Source organism: Callorhinus ursinus, unplaced genomic scaffold (assembly GCF_003265705.2).
Source record: "Callorhinus ursinus isolate GAN/ISIS: 27379988/994484 unplaced genomic scaffold, GSC_fseal_2.0 scaffold57, whole genome shotgun sequence".
Lineage (NCBI taxonomy): Eukaryota > Metazoa > Chordata > Mammalia > Carnivora > Otariidae > Callorhinus > Callorhinus ursinus.
Genome location: NW_027397119.1, coordinates 6970021 through 6983406, shown reverse-complemented (window position 1 = coordinate 6983406; position 13386 = coordinate 6970021). Strand labels below are relative to the sequence as shown.

The 13386-nt window shown below is 38.2% G+C and overlaps 2 protein-coding genes and 1 long non-coding RNA gene across 3 annotated transcripts in view; 1 reads left to right on the top strand and 2 right to left on the bottom strand.

The window, feature by feature from the left end:
- LOC112811253 (uncharacterized) overlaps positions 1–2392 on the top strand; it is a 24564-nt gene extending 22172 nt beyond the window's left edge. Inside the window, exon 3 of the long non-coding RNA XR_003205019.2 lies at positions 1770–2392. This is a non-coding gene — a long non-coding RNA (uncharacterized lncRNA). The remainder of the gene's footprint in view (positions 1–1769) is intronic.
- Positions 1–12823, bottom strand: part of ZC3H11A (zinc finger CCCH-type containing 11A) — a 26188-nt gene extending 13365 nt beyond the window's left edge. The window contains exons 1-8 of the mRNA XM_025855248.2: positions 12685–12823; positions 11455–11574; positions 4701–4824; positions 3412–3615; positions 3174–3290; positions 2845–2925; positions 1713–1823; positions 844–906 (exon numbers count right to left, since the gene is read on the bottom strand). Coding sequence (XP_025711033.1) covers positions 844–906; positions 1713–1823; positions 2845–2925; positions 3174–3290; positions 3412–3615; positions 4701–4824; positions 11455–11574; positions 12685–12738 — 874 coding nt within the window. The 5' untranslated portion in view covers positions 12739–12823. The remainder of the gene's footprint in view (positions 1–843; positions 907–1712; positions 1824–2844; positions 2926–3173; positions 3291–3411; positions 3616–4700; positions 4825–11454; positions 11575–12684) is intronic.
- ZBED6 (zinc finger BED-type containing 6) overlaps positions 12804–13386 on the bottom strand; it is a 16417-nt gene continuing 15834 nt past the window's right edge. Inside the window, exon 4 of the transcript XR_012375783.1 lies at positions 12804–12883. The gene's annotated coding sequence lies outside the window, so the exon portion shown is untranslated. The remainder of the gene's footprint in view (positions 12884–13386) is intronic.

The following is a 13386-nucleotide window of genomic DNA, read 5'->3' as shown; positions in this document are numbered from 1 at the left end:
TCTATCTTACTCAAGTCACCAATTAGTGATAGAGCCAAGACTTTACCAAGTTTCCTGACTGGTCATTATATTATACTGTTCAACAGGAGCTGTTTAAATGTCACAAGTTAAAAACTTTTTCAGATTGCTTGACTAAAGATAATCTTTGCAGCGTCCCATTAAAAATCTGAAAGACCCTACACAGGGTATGATTTTCTCCCTACTCTCATTTATAATTTAAATGTGAGACCAAAAATCACAAAGTTTACATGTATGTAGACATCAAAAAGCTGTATTTTTTACCTAAAACTTCTCAGGCAGTGAAAATGGTATCAAAGAAAACACAAAACAGGTAAGATTTCGTATTTGCAAGCACATTTTAAGAAGAGTATGAAGGAATAGCTGAAATCAGAGAAGATTTTCAAAATTCTTTTGAGACAGACACATTAGGGTATGTACATAACAATTCAATAATACGGTAAAACACTTCCCTAAACATAAAATACCATTAATAAACTGAGGGACCAAATTTATATTAACTGGACACTTTTTTCCCTCGAAAAAACTCAAATTTCGGTTTGTCCAAAGAGACAAAGAGGTATCTTCTTTACTGTTTTTTCAATGTAGTACCTTCTAAAAAGCTGGTTACAATCTACTTAAATTGTAACACTATAAATTTCTGTAAATCAGTGAAAGGTATAATGCATGTGAAAAACAAATTTTGTAAGTTCTTTCAGCCAATTCAGAGGGACCAGCAAATAAATCAATATCAACAGGATATTGTATAAAGTCAGTTTTGGAGGATATTATCATATTAATGCACAAATAGAAGAAAACAAAAGATCTGCACAAAATTCATCTCACCTACTGAAAATTTTCTTTTTCCCAGTCTCTCAGTGAGACTCAATCTTACCAAGGGTTCTTCTCCTGAAATGGCAAAAACAGAATTTCTCTATTATCCAATTTTTCTGTATTCCGTAAATAATAATAGGTACAAAATATGCTCTGATATCATGAGCCCACCCAGAAAGTCTCTTGAAAATCACATCTCAAGACTGTCACATGGGGGGAAAAAAGATTCAGTCTATTAAATAGTAATTTAAACAGCCAAATGCACAGCCCAAAGGGATCACTAATACAGTTCTAATTATTAACAGTAGCCAAGTATATGAAGACAGGTGTGTTCTAATCAATTGCTTAAGAAACCCCAGCTATACTTTTTTGTTTGTGCACTTCGATATGCTAAATGAAATAATCACACTCTATTGCTAGCTCTCATGTAGAACTTTGAAAACCAGCACAAAGTGCGCTCTCTTTCCCCTTATTCTTTGTTCTTTGAACAGCACATTTAAATGTATCTGTATCCTACAATTACTTGTGTCATATTTCTTACCAGGTTTAAAACTATTAAGGGAAAAGGCTTACATTTTCTGTAATTTAGAGTTTATTATAGTTCTTTGCCCGCAATGGGCAGTCAATAAATTTGCTGAATGGATAAAGAGTAAATGTAAAAATGAAATATACCTAAATGTGAGAGCTGCTTGAGCAAGAATGTCAACCTTTCAAGTAAGAGTCAAATGCACTGAGTTTTCTTTTCATCCTTCTATCTGACCAACATACTCAAGTCTTCCTGCAAATCCATCAAAGGTACACTACACCCAAGGACTTTGCTCTCCCAGTTATTAAAAAGTGGTAGCCTGACAACTCTTAACCTAGACCTACCTATACCTCACCTTGTTTGCTGGAAAGAGTTACTGTCCTCACTACAGTCCGAACATTCTCTTTTTCAGGACCTGGAATGGGCTGAGGTTGGAGTAAAAGACTGGAAACTCCGGAAGAACCTTCTGAATAAAGCAAGTCAAAGAAGAGCAAATAATTTATGGCAAATTAAGCTATTATAAGCCAAGAAATTTTGTTTCTGTGATCAGTTAAGTTCAATACAGACCACTGGATGACTACAAGCCAGTCTTTCTGTTCCTATTTGCCTATAGTGAATTGACTGGGGTGGGGTGGGAGAGAGGAGATAATCCCTATTTCTTATCTGCTTTGGATACAAGGTAAAAATAAAATATAAAATTTTCAGTGACTTAGGCATTCAATCTACTTTTATTTACCAAGGCGGCTAACATTCTAAAGTTAACCTGAAGCACACCAGCTACCAAGTGTGTCAATTCAACCTTTTAAAATCTAATTTAATCGTCGGCAAAACACAACTCCAAGGTTCCTACAGAACAAGCTTTAGCAAGCGAATACTTTAACCATTTGATCCTTTCTAAATAATACTTTTCACACTGTATCTGTAATTTTTAGGGTTGGAAATACAGACTGACCAGGCAGAGGCAAACTCTAGAAGAAAATTCTAGCAGCTCCTAAGAAGAATTCATCTACTACAAAATAAAGTTTTTCCTCTCTCGATATGATTTTTTCTTTTTTAAGATTTTTATTTATTTATTTGACAGAGAGACAGCAAAAGAATGAACACAAGCCGGGGGAGAGCGAGAAGCAGGCTTCCCATGGAGCAGGGAGCCTGATGTAGGGCTCGATCCCAGGACCCTGGGATCATGACCTGAGCTGAAGGCAGACGCTTAACAACTGAGCTACCCAGGCGCCCCTCTATACGATTTTTATATGTTGTTCTTTGGAGCTGTTTTTCTGAAGATAAAGCAGTTCTTTCAAGTACTAAAAAAAGCAGCCCTGATTTAAATAAGTCTGTGTTTTACTTCAAACAAGGCACAGAAGTCAAAATCTATGTGCTCATTTTCTATGTGCTCATTTTGGCTGCTGCCAGTGTCCTTATTATTAGAAGTGTCCTTGTTACTCTTCTCCAGCAAAATTCAACCATCCATGTCAAAACTGATGACTTACCACCTTGCTTCTTGGATTTTTCCTTCATTTTCTTTGACTTAATTTCCTCAAGAGTTTTTATTCCAAAATTCAAACATTCACCTGAGAAATCCAAATAGAAATCACATGAAGAACTAACACCTCATGCCCTTTGCATTTTATTTGTGCGGAAGCACTCAAATGTTTTCTGAATGAGTAAGAGAGCATGGGTGTGTGTACAGTGGTGTCAGGGGACAGAGCGGTGGTGGTGATTGCGATCTAAATTTCAATGTATTAAAATAGTTTGGGCACATTCAACAGTGCTTTCAGATTTATGAGCAGGAAGCAGCATCAATATAGCCTCTTCTTACCTTGCTTCAAATTGACCCCAGGTTTCCGGGCAGAGGCTGTCCGTAATCCATTATGAACTTCAGGAGGTGGTTGCAGGATGGGTGTTTTGGTTTCATCACCTTCCTCAGAAAACTGATCTATGTATTGACATATGAGGCAAATTTACAATTAACAGGAGGCCTCAAGCTTTAATCCTGATTCCAATTCATTGAGTGACCCTGACCATTTATTTGCCTTAAAGCAAGAGCTAAAGCTTACCATCATCATCTTCATCATCATCTGCAGCATTGATTACAACTGGTGGATGGGTGGGGCTAGGAACATTTTCCGAACTTTCTACTTTCATAACACTTCGCAGCTGAGGGGAGGGATTAGACTGGACAGACAATTTGTTCTGTTGAACTGTGAGCTGGTTAGCCTTCACTTCCTCTTCTGGTGACTCAGGCACAGTGGGCAACACAGCTAAACATACATCAGTCATAAATTAAAAATAGAAGATAAAGTTCCAATTCATCAAAAATCTTCAATCACATATGCTAAGTTTGGTGCTTTTCCTTATGACAACTTATTTCTTTTTACCTGATTTCTCCATTTTCACAATTAGGTTCTAAACTCCCAGGGAGGGTAAAAATGGCTTTTAGCTAATAACTCTTCACTGTACACAAACACGTTCAAAGTAGGTGTTCAAAAGACAGAATGATCTGGAGGCTAGATGCATAAAATTGTTTGCAAATTCTAGACATTTAATTTTAATATTGAAATTTGAGGCTTTTTGCTCAGCAAAAAAGTAGCTGTTAAAAGACATACTAGGTAACACTTCTGAACTAAACCAGAGAGGAGCAAGCCCACTTTTTTCTCTTAAATAGAGGGGAGAATATGTAGCATCAAATTTTAATCACATAAGATGTGGCTTTTAAATGGCTGATCATTCCAGTAGGAAATGTTGAAGATTTTGGAAATAAAAACTAGCTTTTGGGGGAGTGTAAATTTTATTTTAGATTATAGCCTAGAGTCGGGTTGGCAAACTTTTTCTGTGAAGCGCTAGACGTTAAGTACTTTAGGCTTTGTAGACCTCTGTGTCTCAACTCTGCAGAAGGAGCACAAAATCTGGCCACAGAAAATATGCAAATGAATGGGCATGGCTTCCTTCCAGTAAAACTTTATTTTATAAAAAAGGTGGAGGACCAGATTTGCCAAACCCTGGCCTGGAGAATCCAGTTTCTTTTGGAAAACTCACTGTGTCTGGTAAGAAAATGGGAAAAGAAGCTACAGTAATCTAAACTGTCATGCCAAGAAACATTTGGGAGGCAATATGGCTTTTGGTAACAAAGTTTTAATCCCGTGATACTTAACTTGTTTATGACTATGACTATGTACCAGTCATTTAACCTTTAAAATGAAAAGTTCAGTTCCCTCATCTGTAAAGTGGAAATAAAACTACTCTCTCCCAAGACTAAAAGGCAATGTATGTAAAGTACTCTGTACGGTGTACATAGCAGGTGTTCTTAAATTGTAACTATTCTTTTAAAATGAAAAACACAACTCACTTTTGCTTGGAGGTAGGAAAAGGCCATCAACATAACGTCCTCTATTGTGATGGAAAGCGCAGTTTAGTTTCTGACATCCCACTGGCTGATTTTCCCAGTAACAAGGAATCTCACTACGTTTTTTCTATAGGAAGAAAAAACACATTTGTTTTCAAATAAAAAATGAAGTGTGACCTGTATTAATTTGGTCATTTGTTTTCTGAATAAAGTTCATTCAGGCTTCAAAGCTCAGAGGCATGTGAGCTGATTGTGAGCAGGAGGAAGAGGGGTTGCTGAAAGTGACACTCCATGCTTGAGGGAGCGATGAAGGGAGTAGGGAGTAGCTCATGTACCGTGCTGGAACCCCTAAATGCCTGTATTTAATTTAGAGAAGCAGGACAATATATCAGTTAAGATTTTAGAACCAAAGATAACATTATGTTACTTACTGGCCATGTGAGGTTGGACAAATAATTTAATGCCTCTCAGCCTTAGTTTCCTCAGCCATAAAATGGCAGTAACAGGAGCTATCTACTTGGTTTCTTATGAGGATTAAATGAAATAATGTATATGAAACACTTAGCACATAGGAAGGACTCAATAAACTGCAGTTTATTTAAAACTGAGAGCTCACAGCTTTGAGGAAAATTTTTCCTTTCGAGACTTCTCAAAGTAAGGCACAAATAACACACTAAGGATGGTACTCTTCCCTCCCAAGCTACCTCACTCTTATGAAGGGAAATGAGGAAAAAGATACCCTCACACCTAGAATAAACTGCTGGATCATAGGGCATATGTCCAGCAGAAATACATACATTAGTTCTATACATTAGATGGGTATAAAGATGTATAAAGAATAGCTCCAAAATGGAAACCCAAATGTACATCAATACCAGAATGGATAAATACATTGTAGTTTATTCGTACAATAGCATGTTATTCAGTACCGAGAAGGAATAAACCATCCCTACGCTTAACAGGACAGTGCAGAAGAAAGAAGCCAGACACAGAAGAGTGCACACTGTGTGATTCCACTGACGGGGAGATCAAAGCAGGCAAAATTTCTCTATGGTAGAACAGTCAGGATAGTGACTAGCTTGGAGGCAGTGGTTAGTGACAATCAAGGGACAAAGGGCAAAGGCAGATTTGGATCTGTTGGATTATGCTGGATCTCTCATCATAAGCAAGCTGAGGTTTAAAATTCTAGGAAAGCATAGCAGCATTACAAAGAAATCACAAAAAAATCCTCAAATGCATCAAAAAGGGCAAAGATGAAAATCTATTATATTGAGAGATTGAACACTTGATAGTACACCGTGTCAGTAGGGATGTGGAAGAACCAAACGGTCCCATGTACTGATAATGGAAATGTAAATTAGCTCAACATCTCTGAAAGGAGGTTTGGTAAAAAAAAAAAAAAAAAAGGTATTCACAAAATTTATGTCCTGAGTTTATTGCCACATGTATGATCACCTATTTTTAAAAAGTACAGCAAATTCCTTTACCTTTCAAAGAACTGGATTTATCAGTCTCCTGGCACACCCAAAAGTTTAAATGTAATAATAGCTATCACTGTTTTTTTAGATAAAAATTACAACAATTATTCAATTACTCCTTCCTCAAGGCAGAACTTAATGCCAATCTTTCTTGCTCCTGGGTCTGTCTTTGCTTAAGTTTTTCTTTCTTTCCTGGAAGTTTTCAAATTACTGAATGACTTCTGTAATAGTATCCTCTATATACAGGAGTCATATGACATTTATTGTCAGTGTCATATTTCACTGACAAAATCTCCTAATCTTTCCATATCAATAAAATTTCCCTTTTAAAAATCCACTTACTGGATTTTGTTTCTAAATGAAAAGTAATACACAAATAATGAAAACCACTTGGAAAATGGTAATAAATGCCTGCCATGCTATCACCCAAAGAGAATCACTTGAGTACAGAATTCTTGGACGTAAAAAAAAAATTTATAGGCGTGCCTGGCTGGCTCTATTGGCAGAGCCTGCGACTCTTGTCAGGGTCATGAGTTCAAGCCCCACGTTGGTCACAGAGCTTACTATTTAAAAAAAAAATAAAGAAAAAAAATTTTAAATGCCTACATGTACACTTAAAAGAAAGGTATTCCAAATAACTGCATATTTTTCACTCGGCAACACATCCTCCATAATAACATTCTCCTATAGAATCATTTCTTTAAATGTTCAAAAGGTTGAATACAGCACATGGTCCAAAGATACATAGCTGATTCTCACTATCTGAAGTAGTTATGTTTATGAGGTCACCACGAATACTAAATTATCCAATACTGAACCACTCTGCTCCTAAGGGAAATACAGAGTTAGAGTCAGGTTCCTGCAAGTTTCTGTCACATTTTCATCAATCAATACATAAACTGGTTATATGTGTGTTTGTGTTTAAAGACACCTCATTTAATATATTCATTAACACTGAACTCTAAGGCCAAGAGCACTGTAATTCACAACTGAATGAAGCTTATCTAATACGTGTATTTTCTACATAAGGCACTTATTAAGAGCTTTCTTGCACTTAGGGACATTACATGGCATTTCAGCATCTCACTTGGGGGCCATTTTAATCAGTCACAAAAAAGAATCACCAACAAAAAGGACAAAATGCAAAAAAAGATAGCATTAAACACACCACAAAAAGGACACTTGCTTATAGTATGAGAACTGAAACAAGGCGGCAGGGTGTCACCTTGTCTGATCTCAGCCGGGAGTGTGCAAGTCAGGCGACTCAAATTTCTCAGTGCTCTGTACATGTCTGCAGATGGCCCGTGAAAGCACCGCAAGTACTGATTTGGGGGTTACGAATAAATTTTAGCGAGTAGGCAAATTTGCAAACATGGAACTCATGAATAATGAAAATCAACTGCAAACAGAAGGGGTTACAGTAAAAAGGCTCCTTCCATTCCTGTCCCCACTCCCTGACAGCCACTGTTGTCAAGTTTCTCCTTTATGCTCCCAGAGATTTTAAAAATACACATGCAAATAAAAAACAAATTCTTCTCCTTTTTTTACACAAATGATAGCATATCATGCACCTTATTCTGCCCTCCCTTCTTCACTGACAATATATCCTGATCTTTCCATACCAATAGTTTCCCTTTAAAAAACTTTTAACAGCTACCCAGCACTTTGCTGTATGAATGCCGCAAATGTGTTTTAAATGAAGGTTATTTCACATATCTTACTATTATAAATTATGCTACAATGAGTAATTCTGTCTATATCTGCTTTTGCACATAAAAGCACACGAGACAAAGGTAGGAAAAGCATATAGTATTCCTGAAAAATGTAGCCAGGTAAGACTGTGCACAAGAGTTACCTGAGCAGCCCTAAGACGGCCACCTTAGATACCCAGCTTGCAAAGTTGGCCCTTGGAATGTTCCTAGTCTGTTAACTGATTACAGTGCCTGCACTGTGCAAATAATACGTCTTGTGCTGAACACCGGCCATCCTTCTGGGAGTCTGGAGTTTTGGTATATGATAGGTAGAGGTCACTTATGTGACCAGCCCCATTAAAACCCTTGGATGTCTGAGTCTCTATTGGGCTTCCTTAGGCAGAAACATCCCACACATAGTGCTGCATTTTCACTGCTGGGGGAAGTGTGTACTGTGTGTGAACCCTCGTGGGAGGGAGATCATGAAAGCAATCCACACATGGATTCCTCCAGACTCTATGTCTTTTTTCCCCTTATGATCAGTGCTATCTCCCCATCACTGTAATAAAATTTTTAAAATATTTATCTATTTATTTTAGAGAGAGGGAGAGTGAGCACAAGTGGGAGAGGGACAGAGAATCTCAAGCAGACGCCCTGCTGAGCTCAAAGCCAGGCATGGGGCTCGATCTTACGACCCTGAGATCACAACCTGAGCCAAAACCAAGAGTCAGATGCTCAACTGACTGTGCCACTCAGGCGCTGCTCACTGTAATAAACCTTAGCCACGAATATAACTATATGCTGAGTCTCAGGAGATTCTAGGGACTCTCTCAATGTAGATGTTCTTAAGAGACCCTGACATACCTTCTAGGGAGTTGTGCCAAATTATACTCTGCCAACAATATAATAATGTGAATTTTCAAAAGCTGCAGAGAATTTCTCTGAATTTATTCAGTGAATTCCCTGCTCTTTGGAAGATAGGCAGCACAGAATGCAGTTAAAAGGCCATTAATTTGCAGCCCACCTGGAGTAGCTCTATGAGCCCAGGCATAACAAACTGCAGTCAGTCCCTTCCTTCCTTCCCCACCTCCCTCAAACAATTGGTCCAAGGGTGTTAGGTGAGGCTGAGAAATGAGAGGCAGGCATTCCTGCTGGGAGAGGGAAGGGCACATGGCCCAGACCAGGGTGTTGGAGCCTGACTGAATGAAGAAGGCACCATGTGACAAGGTGGAACTGGCTTAGGTGTCAGAATTCATGAGGGGTTGGGAGGACATCTGTGTAGGAGCGTGGCCTGGCACAGTGTTGGAGCCTGAGCAGGGTGAGGAAAAGCTTTTGTGAAGAGATCTCAACGTAGGATGAGGAGCGTGTATTTATGGAGGGTCAGCCTAGAATGGGCAACAATGACTAAGCGGGGTAAGGAAGGCAGGGTCTTCCCAAGTGGGGGCCTGGTACAGAGTTGGAATATATTCCAGGGTGAGAAAGAGCTGGAACACATTCCAGGGTGAGAGCAGGGTGAGAAAAGTAAGCATCTCATACGGGAGGGCTGCCGCACACAGAGGAGCAGAGTCCAAAGGTGCAAAAAGGGCATTCATGGGGAGAGGAGGAGTCCAAAGTAGGATGCTGGGACCAAGTATGGTGAGGACAAGGTCCTCATGGTGGAGCAAGGACAGAAGCCTGGTACAGGGTTGCTGGAACCAAAACAAGGTGAGAAAGACATCCCTGTAGAAGAGCAGCCTCATGTGTGATGTCAGAGCCTGAGGAGAAGGAAGAGGCTGGGAATACAATATTGGCTTACACAACAAGAGGAATGATAGAATCAGTGATACTAAGGACAAATTTCTCACTTTTGGAGAAGAGAGTTACAAGTATGGAAAGGGAGAAGCCTAGACTAAACCCTACAGTGCCAGTGAACTGAAGGCATCTATGTGAACTCATGATTTTCAATACACAGACATAGAGAATAAATGATGATGTAAATGTTTGTATGTAAATCCATTTATATACTCTTGTTCGGTCCACTGTAGGCCTGGAAGCAGTGAGACTCCAGGAGCTGCCGAAATCTTATTTCTATATATATCATTCTTCGCTAAAAGGATCCAGGGCTCCTTAGAGAAATGACTGATTCCAGGACTGGAGAAGGAAAAATATAGGATAAGCCTTAAAAATCTTGTCAGGCCAGAACGCAAAAAGGTGTTCAAAGGATGATGAAAACATGAAAAGGACACAAAAATCAGCTTGAACAGCTCTTACTGGGCAAATCTGGGTCAATCTGAGGATTAAAAATGATAGTAATGGAGTACAACACACTGAATAAAAGAGGAAACCATGAGTTCGCAAACATAAATAAGTGGAAAAAAACTAAAAATTTGGTGAGAAATGGGGAAATGACAGGGTCTCAAAGTACCTCTCCACAAAATGCGTATTAGTTACAAAGAGAAAACCTGTATAGTGAAGTATTTCGTACAAACCACCTTAATGAAGTGATCAAAGTTACCACCACCAGTAATGGGATAATTAAAATTTTATGTGCCACCTAATGGTGTGCACTGAGAGGAATTATGATATTCCTGCCGGAGGTACATAACTTGAACTTAGTAATGAGGAAACACCAAACCAAACTGAAGGACATCCTACAAAATAACTGTCTAATAACTACCAAAAGTGTCAAGGCAAATGAAAAGTAAAGAAAGACTGAGTAAGTGTTTTAGACTGAAGGAGAATGAGAGAGCAATGACAACTATACCCGACACTCCGTTCTGCACTCGTTCCTTCTGCAATAAAGGACATAACTGGTAATGAACGGGATCTAAGGATTACACGAAGGTAATCTACCAGCGTTAACTTCCTAATTTTGATGGTTGTATTACAGTTATCTAGGAGAATGTCTTTTTTATTTTTTAAGATTTTATTTATTTATTTGACAGAGACAGACACAGCGAGAGAGGAAAACACAAGCAGGAGGAGTGGGAGAGGGAGAAGCAGGCTTCCCGCCACCAAGCAGGGAGCCTGATGTGGGGCTCGATCCCACCTGAGCCGAAGGCAAATGCTTAACAACTGAGCCACCCAGGTGCCCCAAAAATGTCCTTTTTTGTAGGAAATATTCATGAATGTATTTGGGAGTGACAGGGAATGTAGCTTACTCCCAAGTGGCTTAGAAAAATATTTTATAATGTACTTGCAGGTTTTCTCTAAGTTTGAGACTGTTTAAAATAAACACAGAAATATAAATACTCCCCAATGATACACATATAATTTTTACACTTTAGATACATTACCAAACTGGCTCCCAGAAAATGAAACCAACTCATACTCCAAAATATCAAGATATTGAGCATTACAACAAAAATTTCACTACATTAAAAAATGTAACCTGCACATTATATATAAGGTGTCATTTAAGCAGGCTCCATGCCCAGCGCAGAGCCTGACATGGGGATTGATCTCACGACCCTGAGAACATGACCTGAGCCTCAATCAAGAGTCGGATACTTAACCGACTGAGCCACCCAGGCGCCCCTTTCTCCCTATATTTTTTATTGGCCCATCACAATACCAGACTGCTTATTATAGTACAAACTAAAAACTTACATCAATCTCCATGTGCCGAAACCTGCACACCTGCCGAAAGCAGCGCCCCTCTTGCCATAATGTGCAAACAGTTTCATTTCCTAGTGCAGCTTCACAGTGACGGAAGGGACAGCTGTCACCCTGTAAATGAAAAGAATACAGAAAAGAACTGTGGTACCAAAATAGATCCTAGGTAAAGTGTGCACTGTAACAGCTTCCTGGCATCCAGACAAACACAAAGGAATAAGGACAGACGGGCAAGGTAGCAAAGTGAGGTGGAAGACAAGAACAATCTGAGGTCAACAAATTTATAATTTCCTATGACCTATTTCCTGACAGTATCCTTCATTTGATTTCACAAGATAAATGACATAAGCGGAAATAGGGCTGAAAAAGTTAAGTGGGAGTATTTAAAGTGGTAGTCTTTAAAAGTGTATTTTATAGTTCTTCAAAACCATTTCATACATCTTGACTTTTGTAACTAGCTTTTGATGGAAAATCACAAATAGATTAGGATTTAGGTATTAATTCCATGCTTCATTATATACCTCTACAATGGCAATATCTGAAACAAAATGCTATAAATGCTCAGAGCTTTGCTCAAAACCAATCGTTTTAAACATGGCACTGAGATGATTTCAGGTTTCTCTAACAACATATACATTTATAGAATTAGTCACAAAGGAACGGAAAAGGGGATAGATCTCCCAATGAAGCTGAAGAATCAAGCAGAAAAACAGCAAGTTTTGACACAGAAAAAGCAAAACTGCTACAAAAGCATATTTAGAAGAATGGCTTTATTACTCAGCAGGAAATCTGAAGAAAAAATCAAATTCAATCCACAACAGTTTCTAAAAGTACGATACAACCCACCCATTCATTTAATACAAAGTAAATAAAACCAAAGTTTACAAGCCAGGCCAAAGTGCTCCTAATTTGAATCAAAGGCACCCTGAACAGGGCTAATTATTAATAGGTAATTATTAACAGATAATTATTATAAGAGAAGTGAATGATGACTATATGCTGTGGACTTTTTCACTTTTGTAGAATGTGAAGAACATACATGAAAAGGAAAAAAGGATAAACAATGAATTCTCCTAGGAGTACTATTCTCTACTAAGAAAATGGTAGCAGAAAATAAATGGCTGAGCAAAACAAAACATAAAAACTTAGTATATTGGGAAAATCTTATCAAATCTTATTAGAGAAATTACAGAAAGAACTGATTTTAAAGATGCCAATTCTTACTTTGGTACATGTAGAATAGAAAAAAAAATAGCAGTCTTCTCCTTGATTAGGCATGCTGGGTAGATCCTTAGATCGGAAGTGGCTTCTTGAAAACAAGCCACTGCTTCCTCAAGGCGAGGACCAGCTCCAAGTCCTCTTGAAATGGGTTTAATCTTCCAAAAGACAACTCAATCAGAGAAATCGTCTTTAAAATGCAATCCTAAAATGAGGAGACACGAATTAAAGTACTTCAGATAAATTCTTTCCTCTTCCAAATCACCTCAGAGAGCACACTGTTAAAACCAAATTTTAATTATATTATGTACTTGCCTATTCAGAGCTTTGTGAACCCTGATTAATATTTTATTCTTATGTGAACATTATACATTCTCATTTATAATGGAAAACTTTTGTTAAGGGCAGCCATGCCCCTCTTTCATATTTTCTATGGAGCTTGTTACATGGCTTCAACATGAGATTAAATAAGCACTAACTCCATAAATGATCTACATTTTAGGTCATGAATGGGACTTACGTTATTTTACACAGGATATTTGCTAAATCTACATTGCCAACAAACTAGATTTTTTTCATCTGACAAAAGCTCCAATATTTTCACAAGCATTTTTATTTCAAAAGTATGTAATTATAAGTAGGTGGGAAAAACTCTCTCACTAGAATAATTGAAACAATTACCCCTGGATACATCTGTAGAACTAGTTT